Raw genomic sequence first — 16618 nt, forward strand, 5'->3', positions numbered from 1 at the left:
ACGCACGCACGCACACACACACACACACAGACAGACATACTGACATACTGACGAGACAAACACTTAACAAAGCCACGAAGCTTGGGGGAAATGTCGTCACCACCGTCACTTCCTGGGATACTCTGGGTACCAGCGACGTCATGACAATGGCGCCGCTTTTCTCACTGTACTCAGCGGGGAATTTCCTCCTCCCCATGGATGCCAACCAATGGGGATTGTCCATGCTTTATCCTTTTAAATGCTGAACGTCAAGCACGGAAGCAGCACGTGCCATTTTATAGTCTTTGGTTAGACGTGAACCGGTCCAAACCAGATGGGTGTTTTTAGGAGACACCATCTCCTTACTGGATGGCCATTGGCTCTCTTCTTGAGCTGCAGGAATTTGGCCAAGGTGCCAGCGATACCTCTCCTCCTCTTCATGAAAGATACCTGTGGGATATATCATCCACCAACGACCGGTGCTCGACGAGACACGCAGTTTGACGTCTCTCAGATGAACAGCGCACACATTGATCCATACGAATGCGATACGCACAAAATAGTCCAACAAAAGCCAATTTTTTATTTTCAAAAATACATATACAGTATGTCACACATGTCACACACCCAAAAATATAAATTTATTACCTCCGCCACAAAGGTGGATGGAGGTGATGTTTTCACCCCTGTCTGTCTGTCTGTTTGTCCGTTTGTAAACAAAATATCTCAAAAAGTTGCGGACGAATTCGGACGAAATTTGGCAGAGATGTAGCGTCTGTGACAAGGACGAAATGATTAGATTTTGGTGAAGATTCGGATCCGGCTACTAGAATGTTTAAAGTGATTCTTCACCATTGGGAGATAGGGCCAAAAACGATACATAGCAGGATATCTCAAAAAGTTGTGGACGGATTTGGACGAAACTTGGTGTAGAGGTTGTGTGTGTGACAGGGAAGAATCGATTCAATTTTGGTGAAGATCTGAATATGGATTCGGATACGAGAATTATTTAATTGATGGGATACAGAACATAAACTGTTCAGCCTGGCGGAGGTGTGCGCTCTACCGAGTGCCGTTCTAGTTACCTCGTCACCCCTGTCTGTCTGTCCGTTTGTCTGTCTGTATGTCCGTTTTCGAACAAAAGATCTCAAAACGTTGTGGATGGATCCGGATCCGGCTAGTTTAATTTTTAAGTGATTCTTCACCATTGAGTGATATGGTCAACCAGGCGGAGGTATGTTCTCTACTGAGTATTGTTCTAGTTACCAATTATTTACTTGTTTATTGAGAATTTTAAAATGTTTCCTGTTTCTAAAGCTATTGTGTGTATCTCGTCCACATAATCCGATCAACGCCCCACATACGTGACCTTTACCCATTTATGTTTCCTTGTGTCATTGCACTTTTCACTCCTTCCTGTTCAACCGGAAATGAAGACAGATGCTCATTTTAATTCCCCTCTTGTGTGTGTGGTACATGTTAATGCAATCAACATACACTTTGGCTTTAACGCCTAACTTTTTTCTTCTTTCAAATCTCCTCACACAGCTGTTGGCTCAAGACGGATCACGTCATCTGGAGTTTTATCTGCCCAGCTTCATGTATTATAGCTGTGAGTTTATGTTCTTGTTTGTTGCAAAAGGTGTTTTCTCTCTATATTATAAAATAAAGTTTTTGTTTGTCTGTCTGCGCAAGCTAATCTCCTGAACGGTGAAAGATAGGAGGAAACCTCCAATACAAAAAATGTTGGGACGGGCCCCGTGAAGGTTATAGGCAAGGTGGCGAGACCGGTCGAGGCCCACCTCAGCCGGGGCCGGGCCCATTTCGCAATTAAAAGCTGAGCTGAATTATAGTAGTCAATCTTCTACGGCCGTGAGTAAAAGCTGAATTATAGTAGTAAATGCATTCAAAAAGAACCACAAATGTTGGGCCGGGCCCCGGGAAGGTTATAGGCTAGGTGGTGAGGCCGGTCGATGCCCACCTCGGCCAGGCTGGGCCCATTTCTCAATTAAAAGCTGAGCTGAATTATAGGAGTCAATCTTCTACAGCCGCGAGTAAAAGCTGAATTATAGTAGTAAATTCATTCAGAAAGAACCCGGGCAACGCCATGTGCTTTCAGCTAGTATAATATAAAAAATAAATAAATGTAACGACTTTTAAAATACATTTCTTTCTGATACATAATCGTTTATAACTACGGTATTGTATTTCTCCGAATGAGTGTCTGAGTCATTGCTCTTTCTTGCTTTCCAGGCCAATGTGTTCTTACTTTGCATCTGCCTTGCGAAATCCATCAGCTGTCCAACCACTCCTCAGGTTAACCGACTGGACAGCAGGTAACAAAATAATAATCGTAACAATTAATAATAATAATAATAATAATAATAATAACTGGAGCGAAGTTTATGGCACACCATCCTAAATCCCCACGGTTCCCACCTCAAGCAAGGTTGAAAGATGGCAAAATGTTCCACCAGAATGACCTCGTATCAAATTTTGAGTTAATTTTTTTTTCCGCTGTTTGGACCCCTGCGATCCGAAGTCTCCAACCATAGGGCATGAGCCGGGGGTCAAATCCAAAAATCGTTCCATATTTAATGCGTGCATACATATTTACATATTTACTGCGTTCAAAAATGTGCCCATAATTGCGTTTTTCAGTATTTGACCTTTTGACCCAGGCCAAAAATGGACGTGCCCTAAATTGACACTGCTCTTGCCCCTTCTTGCCATGTGTGATCATACCTACTAAGTTTGGTGAATTTCTGCCCTACCCTTAAGTAAGAAATAGTTTGACAGACGGATGGACGGACAGACAGAGCCGACTACAATATCCACCATTTTTTTAAGCATTGGGATAATAATCCCATTTTTGATTTGGTCTGTGGAATGTTCATTGTGTACATAAGTTGGAGAATCCAATACGTGACTCATTTTGGGAATTTGACCAAGGCAAGGCCATAAAAGCCTCTCTGCCAATGTAGCAAACTTTGGAAAGCGTCATTGCTCCCGAAGCAGTTTCTTGGCAAGCGCTGTGCTGTTTGGTTTGCCATTGCCTTCCCAGCAGCCAGTCAGGGCAGGAAGTTGGAATTTATTCAGAGTGCCAGGAATAACTCGTCTCCTCTTCACAAAAGGACACCGTGAGATCTGTGTTGTCCACCAACTAGTCATAGCGGACGGATCCTCCAGATCCTCCTTCCCATTCAAAGAATAACATGTTCGATTGGGAGATATTTACTGTATACCAACAAGGGCAAATTTGCAATTATCTGTTTGGGTTGAGACTATAATTTAAAATTCCATACAAGAGAAGACAAGGAAGCAAGGGAAGAGGCCATTTGCCCCAATTTTTAATATCCTCATTCTTTAATTTGTTTTCTTAATCTAAGATATTTATGTTGTTATTTAGCACAACTAACATTTGCAGCTCTTTTCTGTGAGAATCCATTAAAGAGAGAGCGATATAAAGTTGGGAAGGTTAATGAGAAAGGGGAGTTTAATGAGGGATAATACGGAGCGGATTTTGTATACATATTTCATTGGTCCTAATGTCATAGGCAAGTTTGACTGTGCTTGATTAACCTCCGATAGAGATGAAATCAGATAATTATTATTGTCATAATTAATAGTATCAGTAGTATCAGTATTAGGCTTCCAAGCCATTGTTGTGGATGAAAGTTTTATCACGTGTATTAGCTAAGAACCCATCCTAACAGATGCGTTAATTCCACTAGTATTATGGACACGTTCATTCTCCCACCCTGAATCCCTGGGACTATTAATTTTATTTCCCCCTTCCTCGAAGATTTTATTCCCCCCTTTCCTCGAAGCCCTACCATACACGCCCTGAATACAACCACAAGTTTTCAAGTCATTCCATCCAGTGGTTCAGAAGTGCATAGAAGTCAAATTAACAAAATAATTTATAGAACACCTTACCCCACACCGTCTTGAGAAACAAGGACATGGGCGGGGTCTGCGAACGACAAATTTTGATTGGTTGAGATGACGTAAACAACACAACAACAACAACAACAACATGCATTTTAAGGCCATTTTCCCTGCTAGAGCGGGGGTTAGCCTTGCGGCCCCCATGACAATCTTCTCCATCTTGCCCTATTTTCTGCATCTCTCCTTGTTAACCCCCCTTGCCCGCATTTCTTCTTCCACCATCTTTAGCCAAGTCTTTCTCGGTCTTCCCCGTCCTCTACTTCCTTCTACATTCATTTCCATCACTCTTCTCAACCAGTCACTTTCATCCTTCCTCAACACATGACCAAACCATCTCAACCTGTTCCTCTTCACAGCATCAATCACAGGCAATATTCCCATCATTTTTCGCAATTCATCATTTGTCTTCCTCTCTCTCAACGACACTCCACACATCCACCGAACCATTCGCATTTCCACCCTTCGTTGCTGCTCTACGTTCATTACCCATGTCTCGCTCCCATAAATCATAACACTTCTCACACATGCAGCACACACCTTTCCCTTCAGCTTCAACGACACTCCCCTCCTCGTCAGCATGCCACTCAGTTCCCGAAACTTCTTCCATGCACATCTCACTCTAGCAACCGTTGCCGAGTCTGATCCACCTTCTCCATTCAGCATGTCTCCGAGGTAGCAAAATGTTTTCACACCTTCCAGCTTCACACCGTCTCCAAGATCCAACTCAACATTTCCTCCATCTACAGCTCCCTCTGTGCACACCTTACATTTGAATGTAGCTGCCACACTGGTTAATGACCCTCGCAGACCACTACATTTTTGATGAACCCACTCAGCGCACATTGTACATTGAATGGAGTTCACTCTGACACCCTTCCTACACACAGCACAGGGCCACTTCCCAGTTCTTTCCACCTCACCACATGCTTTACCACTTGCCATCACCTTCGTCTTTCTGATATTCACCTTCAGACCTTTTGTCTCCATACATTCCTTCCACTTGCTCATCTTTTCCTTCAGTCCATCCATACTTTCCGCAATCAACACCAGATCATCTGCATACAACAACTCCCATGGTAAACCCTCCTTTACGTTCTGAGCCAGCACCTCCATCACAGCTACAAATAGTAGTTGACTTAGTACCGACCCCTGATGCACTCCCACCTTCACCTCAAACTCACCACTGTCCCCGTCCTTCGTCCTTACAGCTGTGCGTGGTTGAGATGACGTAAAAAGCAGTAATATTTTGAAAGAGCCAAAAAGGCGATTTGCATTCTACATTGTTCAAGTATATAATTCAATTGACATAAAATAAGTATTTTAAAGGTTGTATAAATTATTTTTGGGAAGTTTACTGCTGTAGATGCAGCGTCTTTTACATTACCTTATTTACCACGTCACATTATTTATTTGTGCCTGTTGTTTGTGTTCTTTATGAAGTTCTTAAAAACAGTAAGTTCCATGTTTGGAATGATATTCAATTTTGCTTGACTGCTTCACAGGCTGACAGAGTAAAAAACATTTATCTCGTTCCTCTCTGCTCATGAGCGATAGGACAAATTCAAAGCCAAAGTACGGCTAAACTGCAAGTTCATTTCCTGTTTCTTGTTCCGATTCGTGCTCAAAATATAACATTCAATTGAAATTAAGTTGTTCCTCGATCATAACCTGACGTTTTAGATAGATAGATAGACAGATAGACAAAGTAGTTTGCTTTGTGTGCACGGAGTAAGAAGTCCTGTGATCTAGCACATATCCTTTAACTCATATTGGTCGAAAGGCTTGGCAGCCATCTTGGTTTGTCATTTTCAATGATGTACTTCCTCAGAATCGCTGAACTGATCAATCTGAAAATCACATGCATGTCTATGGACCAGGGTGCTTCAATCTTACTCTGAAGTATGTCTGCAATGAAATGGCCAGAATGGGCTCAATGGAAAAAAATCACCATTTTTCAACATTGGGAAGTTGAACGTAGATTTTGATGCAGAAAAAGGTGGTATGTTGGTTTTAATATGAATTCGCTTACACGGAGCTAACACAGGAGTAGGCCATTAGGCCCATCGACGCCTACATTATTGTTCCCCGTCGCACCGCGGAGCGAAAGGGGGACTAAGGTTTTCCCCTCCGTCCATGTGTGCGTCCGTCCGTCCGTGCATGCGTCCGTCTGTCCGTCCGTGCGTGCGTGCGTAAGTGAAGGACCGAATTCTAATCTGGTGTGTGGGTGCAACTAGGCATAAGGAAGAACGCTATTGGAAATTGGGTCGCCACGTCAAACGCCAAGATGGCCACCACCATATATATGTCTGAACCCTGTGAGCGAAATATCTTGAAAAATAAACGAACTACTAACTTCTAATCTGGTGTGTGGGTGTATCTACGCATAAGAGAGAACGCTATTGAAAATTGGGTCGCCACGTCAAAATCCAAGATGGCCGCCGCCATGTATGTCTGAACCTTGTGAGCGGAATATCTTGAAAAATAAACGAACTACTAACTTCTAATCTGGTGTGTGGGTGTATCTACACATAAGGAAGAACGCTATTGAAAATTGGGTCGCCACCTCAAAATCCAAGATGGCCGCCTTGCGTCTTCCACTTTGTCAACTCACATCACTTCACCGACGGGGGACCTAGGCGTAACGCTTGTTATTGCTAACTTATGGTTCATTTTCCATGCTCTGTCATTTTCAAATGCTGCATGTCAAGCAAGGAAGCAGCATGCATTTTTCAAGTCTTTTGTATACTAGTACACCCGCACACTACGGGAGTGGAACAAAGGGTCATTTCTCTTTGGGGTATGTAGATTACAGTCGATCTATGGTCGGGTCTCAAGAACATTGGGTGTATGTTCATTTACCAAGTTTCTTGTGAAGAGATTGCCAAGTGGTTTAAGCATTCGAGCAAGCATTGCATTCAAAACCATTAAGGAACGGCTGGCTTAGCAAGCGCGAGCTAGCTGCTTGGTAAATGAGCACACCCCGGTCTTCCTCTCTTTCATTTTCGTATCAAACAGAAGGAGCGAGTTTCAAAAGTTCGCCACGAAAAATGCCACGGTAGCGGCAGAAAGGGACATGTTATGAACCCAACATTTGTACAGAAGATTTTCGCTCAGTTCTGTAAGTAAACCTTACTTCACGGATGTCGGGATTCCTCCAAATTTCTTCATTTAGTGTTGAAAAGAGCATTAGCGACTGTTTAAAAAGCAAATCATACTGTACGTGTTTGTGGTTTATAATATTTTTATTTCCTGTAGAAGCCGTTGCTCCCATGGAAACGCCATTATAACTATAAGCTATTTATACACGTTATCACGGCAGGAAAAACACCTTGGGGAGGTGGGACATTATTAGTATTAATATTGTTTTGTAATCATTACTAATTTTGTTATTGAAAGCGTCTTTCTTTGGAAAAACGGCACGATAAATCTTCATCTTTGGACAAATGCCACGATAAAGCTAACTTAATATGGATATACACCTCAACATGCAACCCCATTGACGGTAATGGTGGGGAAAACCCCCTTGGGGAGGGGAGTAAATGAATGCACTACAACCTTCATTATGTAACCCTTGGTCATCCTGTTAAGTTTGGTAGAGATTGGATAAGTAACGATGGAATGTATTGGCGTGAAAAATTCATCAGACAGACAGACAGACAGACAGACATGAAATGGCGTATTTTAGTATGATGACTCAGGCGAGGTTCGAACTGCAGCCCTCCCAGTCTCAAACTGGCTGCTCTAACCATTACACCACTAAGGCTGGTTGAACAATGCAGTTGAACAATATGCAATACCATTTATGATTTTAAACACCTGTGACTACTACTACTACTACTACTACTACTACTACTACTACTACTACTACTCTTCCTCCGTATGCGCAGCTAAGGGGTGTCGCGACCCCTTTGGGGTTTACCCTTCTGCACTTCCTTCCCTTGGGACAGGAGGAACCCAAGGTTAACGCAGGAATTTTGGAATTTCTTGGCAATGGTGCTGGCGAATGATCACGCAGTCTTCTAGCGAAGGACACCGTGGGATCTTTAACGACCACCAGCACACCTGTGACCATATCCCGTAAATCCCTGGAAATTGAGGTATAATCCATAGCAACCGAGACCTGAATGCCTATTAGGACAAAAAAAAATGTTGCAGTTAAGTAATTTACAAAAATTGAAAGTCTCGTTGTTCCTTCTTTCAACTCTCGGTGTTACTGCTTGGAAACCTTCATCGTACGAGCAATTATCATATCAATTGGATTCATTTAATACATTCGAACCTGGGGGACTTTAGAGAGAGAGTTTAATGAGACCCAGGGGAGTTTGAACCCTCGAAGCTTGATGGTTTTGTTTTAGCATCATCTCAAGGTAGTAGTAGTAGTTGTAGTAGTAGTCGTCAATCCCCTGACAAAAATCTCTCCCATAAGATCGACTGAAAATCTCATCGATTTATATGGGATCTCATGAGAAACCATAAACTATTGTTATAACAGAAACCATAAACCCATCACTCAGCAGAGAATATTCAGTGTTACATTTTTCATATAACGAGGACAACGCTCTGTCCAATTATTTGTGTGTAATTATTAAAATGGGATGTTGGAAGTTTCAATCGATTCCTCATCGTGGGGCAACCGATAGTCTTTGGCTTAATTTGTCATTTGGGATGAAGTGCCAGATGGTACAAAATAATTCTGGTTGTCTCATTAACAATTCCGTTTCCCTCCTGCTTTTGTGTTTCTGTGTTGCTTTTATCTCCTGTGCCTCATATTAACTTGTATCACGTTGGTCCATTGGAATTGCAGATCAGTTCCTCATTATGAGGCAACAAGCTTTTTGATAGCGTTGCATTTAGTGCACTGATTGGTATTCCTGACCTTTTGGATGTCCCTTAATTGTATTGCATCTCGAGTCAAGATTGTGAAAGGCATTAACTCGTGCTTTGGGTTAATAAATAGTCTTTCTTTCGAAAATTACCCATCAATAATGTGTACAATTGGAAACATTTAAAGGCAGCCACTGCATTTACAGTAGATGTAACCACCTCGCAAGATGGTTTCGGTGAATCGCGTTCCTGTTTCTGCGCCTAAATCACATGAATTGCCATTCCAGATGCATCACCGCTCTTCAGAACCTATTTCCCATGAACCCACACTCCTTACCACAGCTGTACCTTGCCCTTCCTTGCAGGGACCCAAGGTAGAGATTCCTCGTTGATTAGCAGACAGAAGTGTGTTGAAATTATTATGGAGATCGTGTTATATCTTGGTCATAACACACACTTCTCTCCTTTCCTCCTTCACAAACAATACAACCCAATAACACCCTTCTTTTTGCATCCCTCTCTACTCTTTTTCTCTTCCTTCATGTGCCAGATTTTATCCTTCTCATTTTGGTTGAAGGTATATATCTGGGGGAGAGGGTGGCAAGACCCAATTTTTGGGTTTGGTGGACTGCATCACTTGCTGAAAAAGGGTGGTATCATTTTTTTTCTTTTGTATGGTCCCTAACTATCAACTCTAGGGTGGCCACCCCTCTGGGAAATCCGCACAGATATATATATATATATATATATATATATATATATATATATATATATATATATATATATATATATATATATATATATATATATATATATATATATATAACTAACATGAATGAACCAATAACTCAAAATGTGTTTCTGATATGTTTAAGATATAAAATACGTATAAGTTGCTAAAAATAATAAGACAGTTGTCCTTTAAATAAGGCTATTTGCTATAGACCGAGAGCTTGTTGGAGTTTAATCATAAACTCATGCCTGAAAGGTTTGATGCTCTTAATCGTGTTACATTACCTTGACATCCAACAAAACCCATTTCTTGAGTTGCGCATTTCCGTTATTTGGAAATGGCAGACCCTTAAAAAGACCTTAAACCTCTTTTTCGGAAATATTTGCGCCCAAGGCTGATTATTATTTTGTGACATCTACATTGGATACTGAATACAAAACACATGCATAAGACATGAAAATCACCGGCATTTTCATATAAGAAGAACCCTTATAAGGGTCCATGAATGGTTTTAATCAGAAATTTGCGCCCGATAATTATTTTGTTTCAAACTGCTCCATTCTAATAATATGAAACAAAAATGCAAAGTAAGAAAATTTCTGACCTGGCACTTTCGGATCAGAAGGCCCCTTAGGCTCTACGGGGTGAGGAATGGTCTCAAGAAAAAAACAATTCAAATGCTGAGCCCGAGCAAATTTTCACTTCAAATACATCGCAAAGATGCATGTGAATAATGATTCAGCAAGTAAGAAATTTTAATGTTGGTAATTTGCATAAAAGGATTCAAAAGGGTCTGAATCAGAAATTTGCACCCAAGAATGTTTTGTGTTGCAAACGGCTCCATTTTTTTTTTTTTGTATACAACATTGAGGCTCGTGTAAGAGCTAACATTAATGACAAAAAAATAAACAAAAAAACGGACACATAAGAGGAAATAAAGGGAGCGGGAGACAAGATGGGGAGAGAGGGGGAAGCACACAAGTACAACATTTTTGAGCAGGGAGATCATAAAAATCATTTTGGTGTTTCACATTCCACATCAGAAAGCTCCATTAGAACTCCACAAAAAACATGCCTCACACACACACACACACACACACAACTCGTCCATTTGTACTACATTGTTTTCTCTCTTTTTATATTGTTTGCATTATTATTTACAACAATTTGTGTTCTTTAGGAAAGTCAAAATAACCATCACTAGCTTCAAATGTACTTCAACACCGCTGCAGGACATTGAGTTTGAATGATCGACACGAGCTCAACAGCCATACATTTCTACTATGATTGGTATGACCATACACCAAACCTAAAATCTTTTGAAAGAGACCGCAGAGGTGCTGGAAGGTAATATCATGGTTCCCGCTTTCAAATATTTCATCTCTGCTGATGACAATAAAGCTAGTCTCATGCAGTTTTTGTCTGAAGCGAGGTCTGTGACCAGTGACCCTCATCTCCCATGTTTGTTTCTTGCTGGAGGATTCGATGACCAATGAAAAACAATTAGGTTAGACTTCACGAGAGCCGAGCCTGTACCAAACCTGCAGCGAACACTGGAGGAAGCTGATCAGCGGATTGTTACCTCCGCCACCGAAGGTGGATAGAGGTTAGGTTTTCACCTCTGTCTATTTGTTACTTGCCGGAATGTTGGTTGGTTGCTTTGTCTGTCTGTCTGTCTGTTTGTGTGCAGTACTACGTCTACATCGTTGCACCTCTGGCTCACAACATGCGGAGACATGAATAACACTGCCAAGGTGTTAACACCAAGAATCTCTTGGTGACCTCAACATCTTCGCCACTAGCAGGCATAGACAAGACAGCAGCATCCAAGATAGGGCTAAGACTGATACCTCGCACGATATCTCAAAAAGTTTTGGACGGATTTGGACGAAACTTGGTGGACCAGTTGTGTGTGTGACAAGGCCAAACAGATTCGATTTTGGTGAAGATCTGAATATGGATTTGGATATGAGAATTATTTGATTTACAAGTGATTCTTCACCATTGAGTGATCGGGCTAAAACCGATACATACGTAGCGTGATATCTTAAAAAGGTATGGACGGTTTTGGATGAAACTTCGTGGAGAGGCTGTGTGTGTGACGAGGACAAATCGATTCGATTTTAGTGAAGATCCGAATATGGATTCGGATACGATCATTATTTAATTTTTAAGCAATTCTTCACCATTGAGAGATCGGGCAAAAAGTGATATATATAACATGATATTTTAAAAAATTATGGACGAGTTATGACTAAACTTGGTGGACAAGTTGGTTAGGTGACAAGAACAAGCCGATTAGATTTTGGTTCAGGTCCGAATCCAGATCTGGCCTGTCAGTGGGATACAAAATATAAACTGTTCAGCCTGGCGGAGGTATGCGCTCTACCGGGTGCCCTTCCAGTTGTTCATGTGCTTGAAGTCGACAGTTTAGTAGTTCACAGTATCGATACAGATGGAATTGTTCTCTGTATTTACGACTGCAGCAAGCATCCGGTCATACGAGAGCTTTAGGTTAGAACAGATCCAAATGTATACATTCCTATCCATGACATTGTGCACCATATTGGACAACGGAGGTGTCTTATTCTGCCATTCTTCCTCTTGTAAAGATGATGTAAACTTCATATATGGAATTGGAAAAATCAAATTATGGAGGACATTGAATTCAATGGATGCAGCACCATTTGAAACATTTGCAGAAGAACCAGATGACTTGCCAAACGTGGTTCCTCAAGAGTTGGTAGATTCCTGTAAAACATTGCAGTCAAAGCCTCCAGTGGCAGCCAAATGGACACAATGGCAAGTATAAGAACACAAAAGTTATTATCTGGTTCATCTGGCACACTTTTTGGACTTCCACCTACTGATGACCGCATTCCAACAAACCCATAAAGCGGGCTGCACTCTAAACGATGATAGCCAAGTCTTCCCACCTAGCTCGACCACCAACACTCCCACTGACGTCGTTGGGTTGTATAGTATTTGAAGATTAACCTGCACCTGGTAGGTTGGTTGCAAATCAGTTCCCAACACACCTAAAAAAAAGTCATTAAATGCAAGAAAAGATGTGCTGGCAAGTGTGCCTGCAGCAAAAGTCAGGTTCCTTGTTATAGCGGCTGTGTATGCCAAGGCCACCTGGATCCCTCTTTGTGAACTATATATTTTCACCCGTTTGATGGTGATGACAATATGTAATTATAATATTGTGCTTTGCAACCTGAAAAAGGGGTTTTTACATGTACATATATTTGTCTAACTGAGCTGGTCATTACATGACTTTATTTATGTTTGCCAACAACGTGAATAATAGTTTCCAAAAAGACAATAACATACCATTTTTGTATAAATTTTCATATACAGCGCCCTCCATAAATATTGGAACAGTGAAGTCATATTTGTTATTATTGCGATATTCTCAAGAAATTTGGATTTGAGATCAAAAGATCAATATGAGGAAAGAGTACAGAAGGTCAGATTTTATTTCTTGGTATTTGTATGAATATATGTTTTACAATTGTAGGAAAAAAATATATATAGCCTGGCGTTGGCTTAGCGGTTAGGGTGCCGGCTTGGGATCCTCGGATCCTGGGTTCGAATCCCGGTCGATCGCTGAATTAACGCCAGCGGGGTTGACTCAGCCTGTCATCCTTCCGAGGTCGGCAAATTGAGTACCAGCTTGCTGGGATGAATGATCGCGGTGTGTACCCCGATTCAGAATAGGTACACTGTATCCCTGCGCATCGTAAGAGTGTGACCAAGGGTTGGCGTCAGGAAGGGCATCCGGCCATACATAAAAACATTGCCTCAAACAGGGAACCATGATTTTCATGGGGCCCGCAAGGCTAATTTGGCCTTAATGGCTTTAAAATGGTTTAATGGTTAAAATGGTTAAAACATGTAATGGTTAAAATGGTAATGGTTTTAAGGTTAAACCTTAAAATGGTTAAAACGTTTTAATGGCCTTAAAACGATCATTCATTCATTCAATTGTAGAAAAATAGCACTTTTTATGTTCCATTTTAGGTAAGCATACGCATCGGAACAAATGACTGACAGGTGCTTCTTGTTGCATTAATTGTTCACACATAAATGAGCTGTGAATGTCTCATTTTGGTTTTAGCCTTTACTTTTGCCTTGGGGAGTCTGTCGGCATAAACCAACATGAACACCAGAGAAACATGAAGGAAAACCAAGAAATTTGGAAGCTGAAAGAACAGTATAATTAAATTAGAACCAGAGCACAAAAAGCTGGGAATAGCAAATGCAACAATTAAGAATATTTTGAAAAAGAAAAACCACAAGTGTACCTAGCAATAGACAATGGCCAGGTTGACAAAGGTAAACAACTGCAGGTGATGACAGAAAAATCATCAGAGCTGTGAAGAAAAACCAAAAAACAACTATTAGTGACATCACCAACAACCTCCAGGGTGCAGCGGTGAAAGTGTCACAATCTACCATTCGCAAAAGACTTAAACAGCAGAATTACAAAGGCTACACTGCAAGATGCAAACCTCTCATCAGCACCAAAAGTAGAAAGGTCAGATTAGAATTTGCCAAGAAGCACAGAGTTGAGCGAGTAGAGTTCGGGAACAAAGTTTTATGGACAGATGAGACCAAGATAAACTTTTACTATGGCGATGGAAAAGTGAAAGTGTGGAGAAAGGAAGGAACTGCATGTGATCCAAAGCATATTATCTCATCTGTGAAGCAAGATGGAGGCAGTGTTATGGCTTGGGCTTGCGTGGCTGCCTCTGAAATGGGCTCACATCTTTATTGCTGATGTAACTAATGATGGCAGCAGCAGAATGAATTTGGAAGTGCACAGAAACATTTTTCTGCCTATGTACAAGAAAATGCCTCCAAACTCATTGGGCGTCACTTCACCCTGCAGCAAAACAACGACCCAAAACACACCGCCAACACAACCTAGGAGGTCATCAGGAGGAAAGGTGGAAGGTTTGAGAGTGGCCAAGTCAGTGCATGAATTTCAACGGAGCATGAATTTCACTTGCTAAAGAAGAGACTAAAGTCAGAAACCCCCAAAATAAACAACAACTGAAAATGGCTTCAGTAAAGACCTGGCAAAGCATCTCAAATGAGGCTGGCAATGGGTCACTGGGTATGCAAAAAGGATTTGCAAATAAATACTAACTTTTATACTGCTTTCATTCATTTTAAGTTAATCTGTTCCAATATCTATGCTTTCCTAAAATGAGGGGACTGAATATAATAAGTTAGTTATATTGTTCTACAATGGTAAAACTTATGTGCATAGAAATACCAATAAATAAAAACTGACCTTCTGTACTTTTGCCTCGTATTCATCTTCTGATCACAAATCCAAATTTATTGAGTATATATATCAATAATAACAAATTTGATTTCATTTTTCCAATACTTATGGAGGGCACTGTATATACTTTTTCATATCAAGGCCTAAACAACTCCAATAAATATCACCATGGTCATATGGATATGACCATTTGTCCTGTGTAAAAGGCTAAATGTATTGGTAAATGCATGAAATATGTGTACAATATACAGTATGTCCCTTACTAAAGTTTTCAGAACATTATTGGCCCCTGTTGGACTTAGTCCGAAACGATGGCTTATGGATTGGGTCTCGTCTGTCTGTCCATGCATACGTCCGTCCGCAGCCATATATCAGACATGTATGACCCGATTTTGTTCAAACTAGGCACAAAATACTCCCTCCTCCGGTATGATAGACCTGAGCCTCGTCCTGGAGGTGGGGTTGCTATCTTTATTAAAAAACTCTCTTCCTCACTCGCCCTGCACTGCCCTCTCTCCACCTCACCCCCAGGAATACCTCTGGCTACGGCTTCCCCTTCGCTCGCACCTTTTGTTCATATATGTGTTGTACCGTCCACCAAACAGTGATGGCCCCATCTACATCTCGCTGTCTGATAATATGGACCAACTTCTATCTCCTCATCCCAACTCTCTCTCTCTTCCTCATATGTGGTGATTTCAATTGTCACCATGCCAGTTGGCTGGGTGCGGGTACCTCTCTCACCAGCCATGGCTCCTCAGCAAAGGACTTCTGCGACTCACTGGGACTGACACAATCTGTCAATTTCCTGACCCGGATCTCAGTCAATCTTCTCTTCTGGACTTGGTTATGACTAACTTCCCTGAAAATGTCTGCTGCTCTTCTTCTGCTCCAATCCGCTCATCTGATCATGTGCTTGTTAAAGTGGACATTTCTCTGACCATTCTCAGAGAGCCTCCTCAGCGTCGACGAGTCTGGCATTTCACTCAGGCCAACTGGCACGATCTTCAAGCAGCCATCAATCATCTGGACTGGTCTCCCATCTCTACCGCCTCTGACATCAACTCATCCTGGGAATTTTTTTTTTTTTTTTTTGTATACAGAATCGAGGCTCGTGAAAGAGCTAACATTTATTTCACAAACAAATCAAACAGACAAACAAAATATATAAAAAGAGGGAGCGGAAGACAAGATGGGGAGAGAAGGGGAAGCACACAAACACAACATTTGAGAGCAGGGACATGTGTGGGAGGGAGAGGGCTTGGGGGGAGGAGGCGTGGGAAGGGGAGGGGGGGGGGGGTGGGAGAAGTATAAAACACAAAGACACCAAGGACTTCCAGGACAGAAGTTGGTATTTCAAAAAAGTGGATTTGGGGTGAAATTAGCGGGGGTAGAAAAGATCAAGGTTTTGGATGTGGGAAGATAAGAGATGGTGGTGAACAGCTGTTTTAAAGACCTGGAGGGTGGAGTGGGATTGGAGAGAGTGAGGGAGTTTGTTCCAGAGGAGGGAGAAAAGAGGAATGAAGGAGTGAAGGTGAGCAGAGAGTCTTGATTTTGGCAGTTTAACCATAAGAGGGTTGCACGCAGATCTTGTGCGACCTATAGGAATATTTGGGGGACAGAGCCCAGAGAGAGCTGGGGGGGCAAGGCCAGAGAGAAGTCGGTAGAAGACGGAAAGACCACCAACCTGCCTGCGGTGAGTGAGTGAAAGGCCCTTGGAGTTAGCTTCATCGCGGGAGATTTCAATGATTCTGAATGCTTTGGTTTCAACAACGTGAAGACGAGCGAGGTGTGAGGCAGGAGCACCAGCCCAGAGGGGAGAGCAGTATTCC

The 16618-nt window shown here is 41.8% G+C and overlaps 1 protein-coding gene across 4 annotated transcripts in view; it reads left to right on the forward strand.

Annotated features, from left to right (window-relative positions):
- The window catches only part of LOC137421644 (adhesion G protein-coupled receptor L2), a 568677-nt gene that overhangs the window by 500768 nt on the left and 51291 nt on the right, over positions 1–16618 (forward strand). For all 4 annotated transcript variants that reach the window (XR_010983380.2, XM_068107903.2, XM_068107911.2 and 1 more), the window contains 2 exons: positions 1528–1591; positions 2233–2315. Coding sequence is in view for 3 of the 4 variants with exons in the window: in XM_068107903.2 (XP_067964004.2) it covers positions 1528–1591; positions 2233–2315 (147 nt within the window). In the remaining variant the exon portion in view is untranslated. The remainder of the gene's footprint in view (positions 1–1527; positions 1592–2232; positions 2316–16618) is intronic.

This window comes from Myxine glutinosa, chromosome 1, assembly GCF_964187855.1.
Source record: "Myxine glutinosa chromosome 1, kmMyxGlut1.1, whole genome shotgun sequence".
Lineage (NCBI taxonomy): Eukaryota > Metazoa > Chordata > Myxini > Myxiniformes > Myxinidae > Myxine > Myxine glutinosa.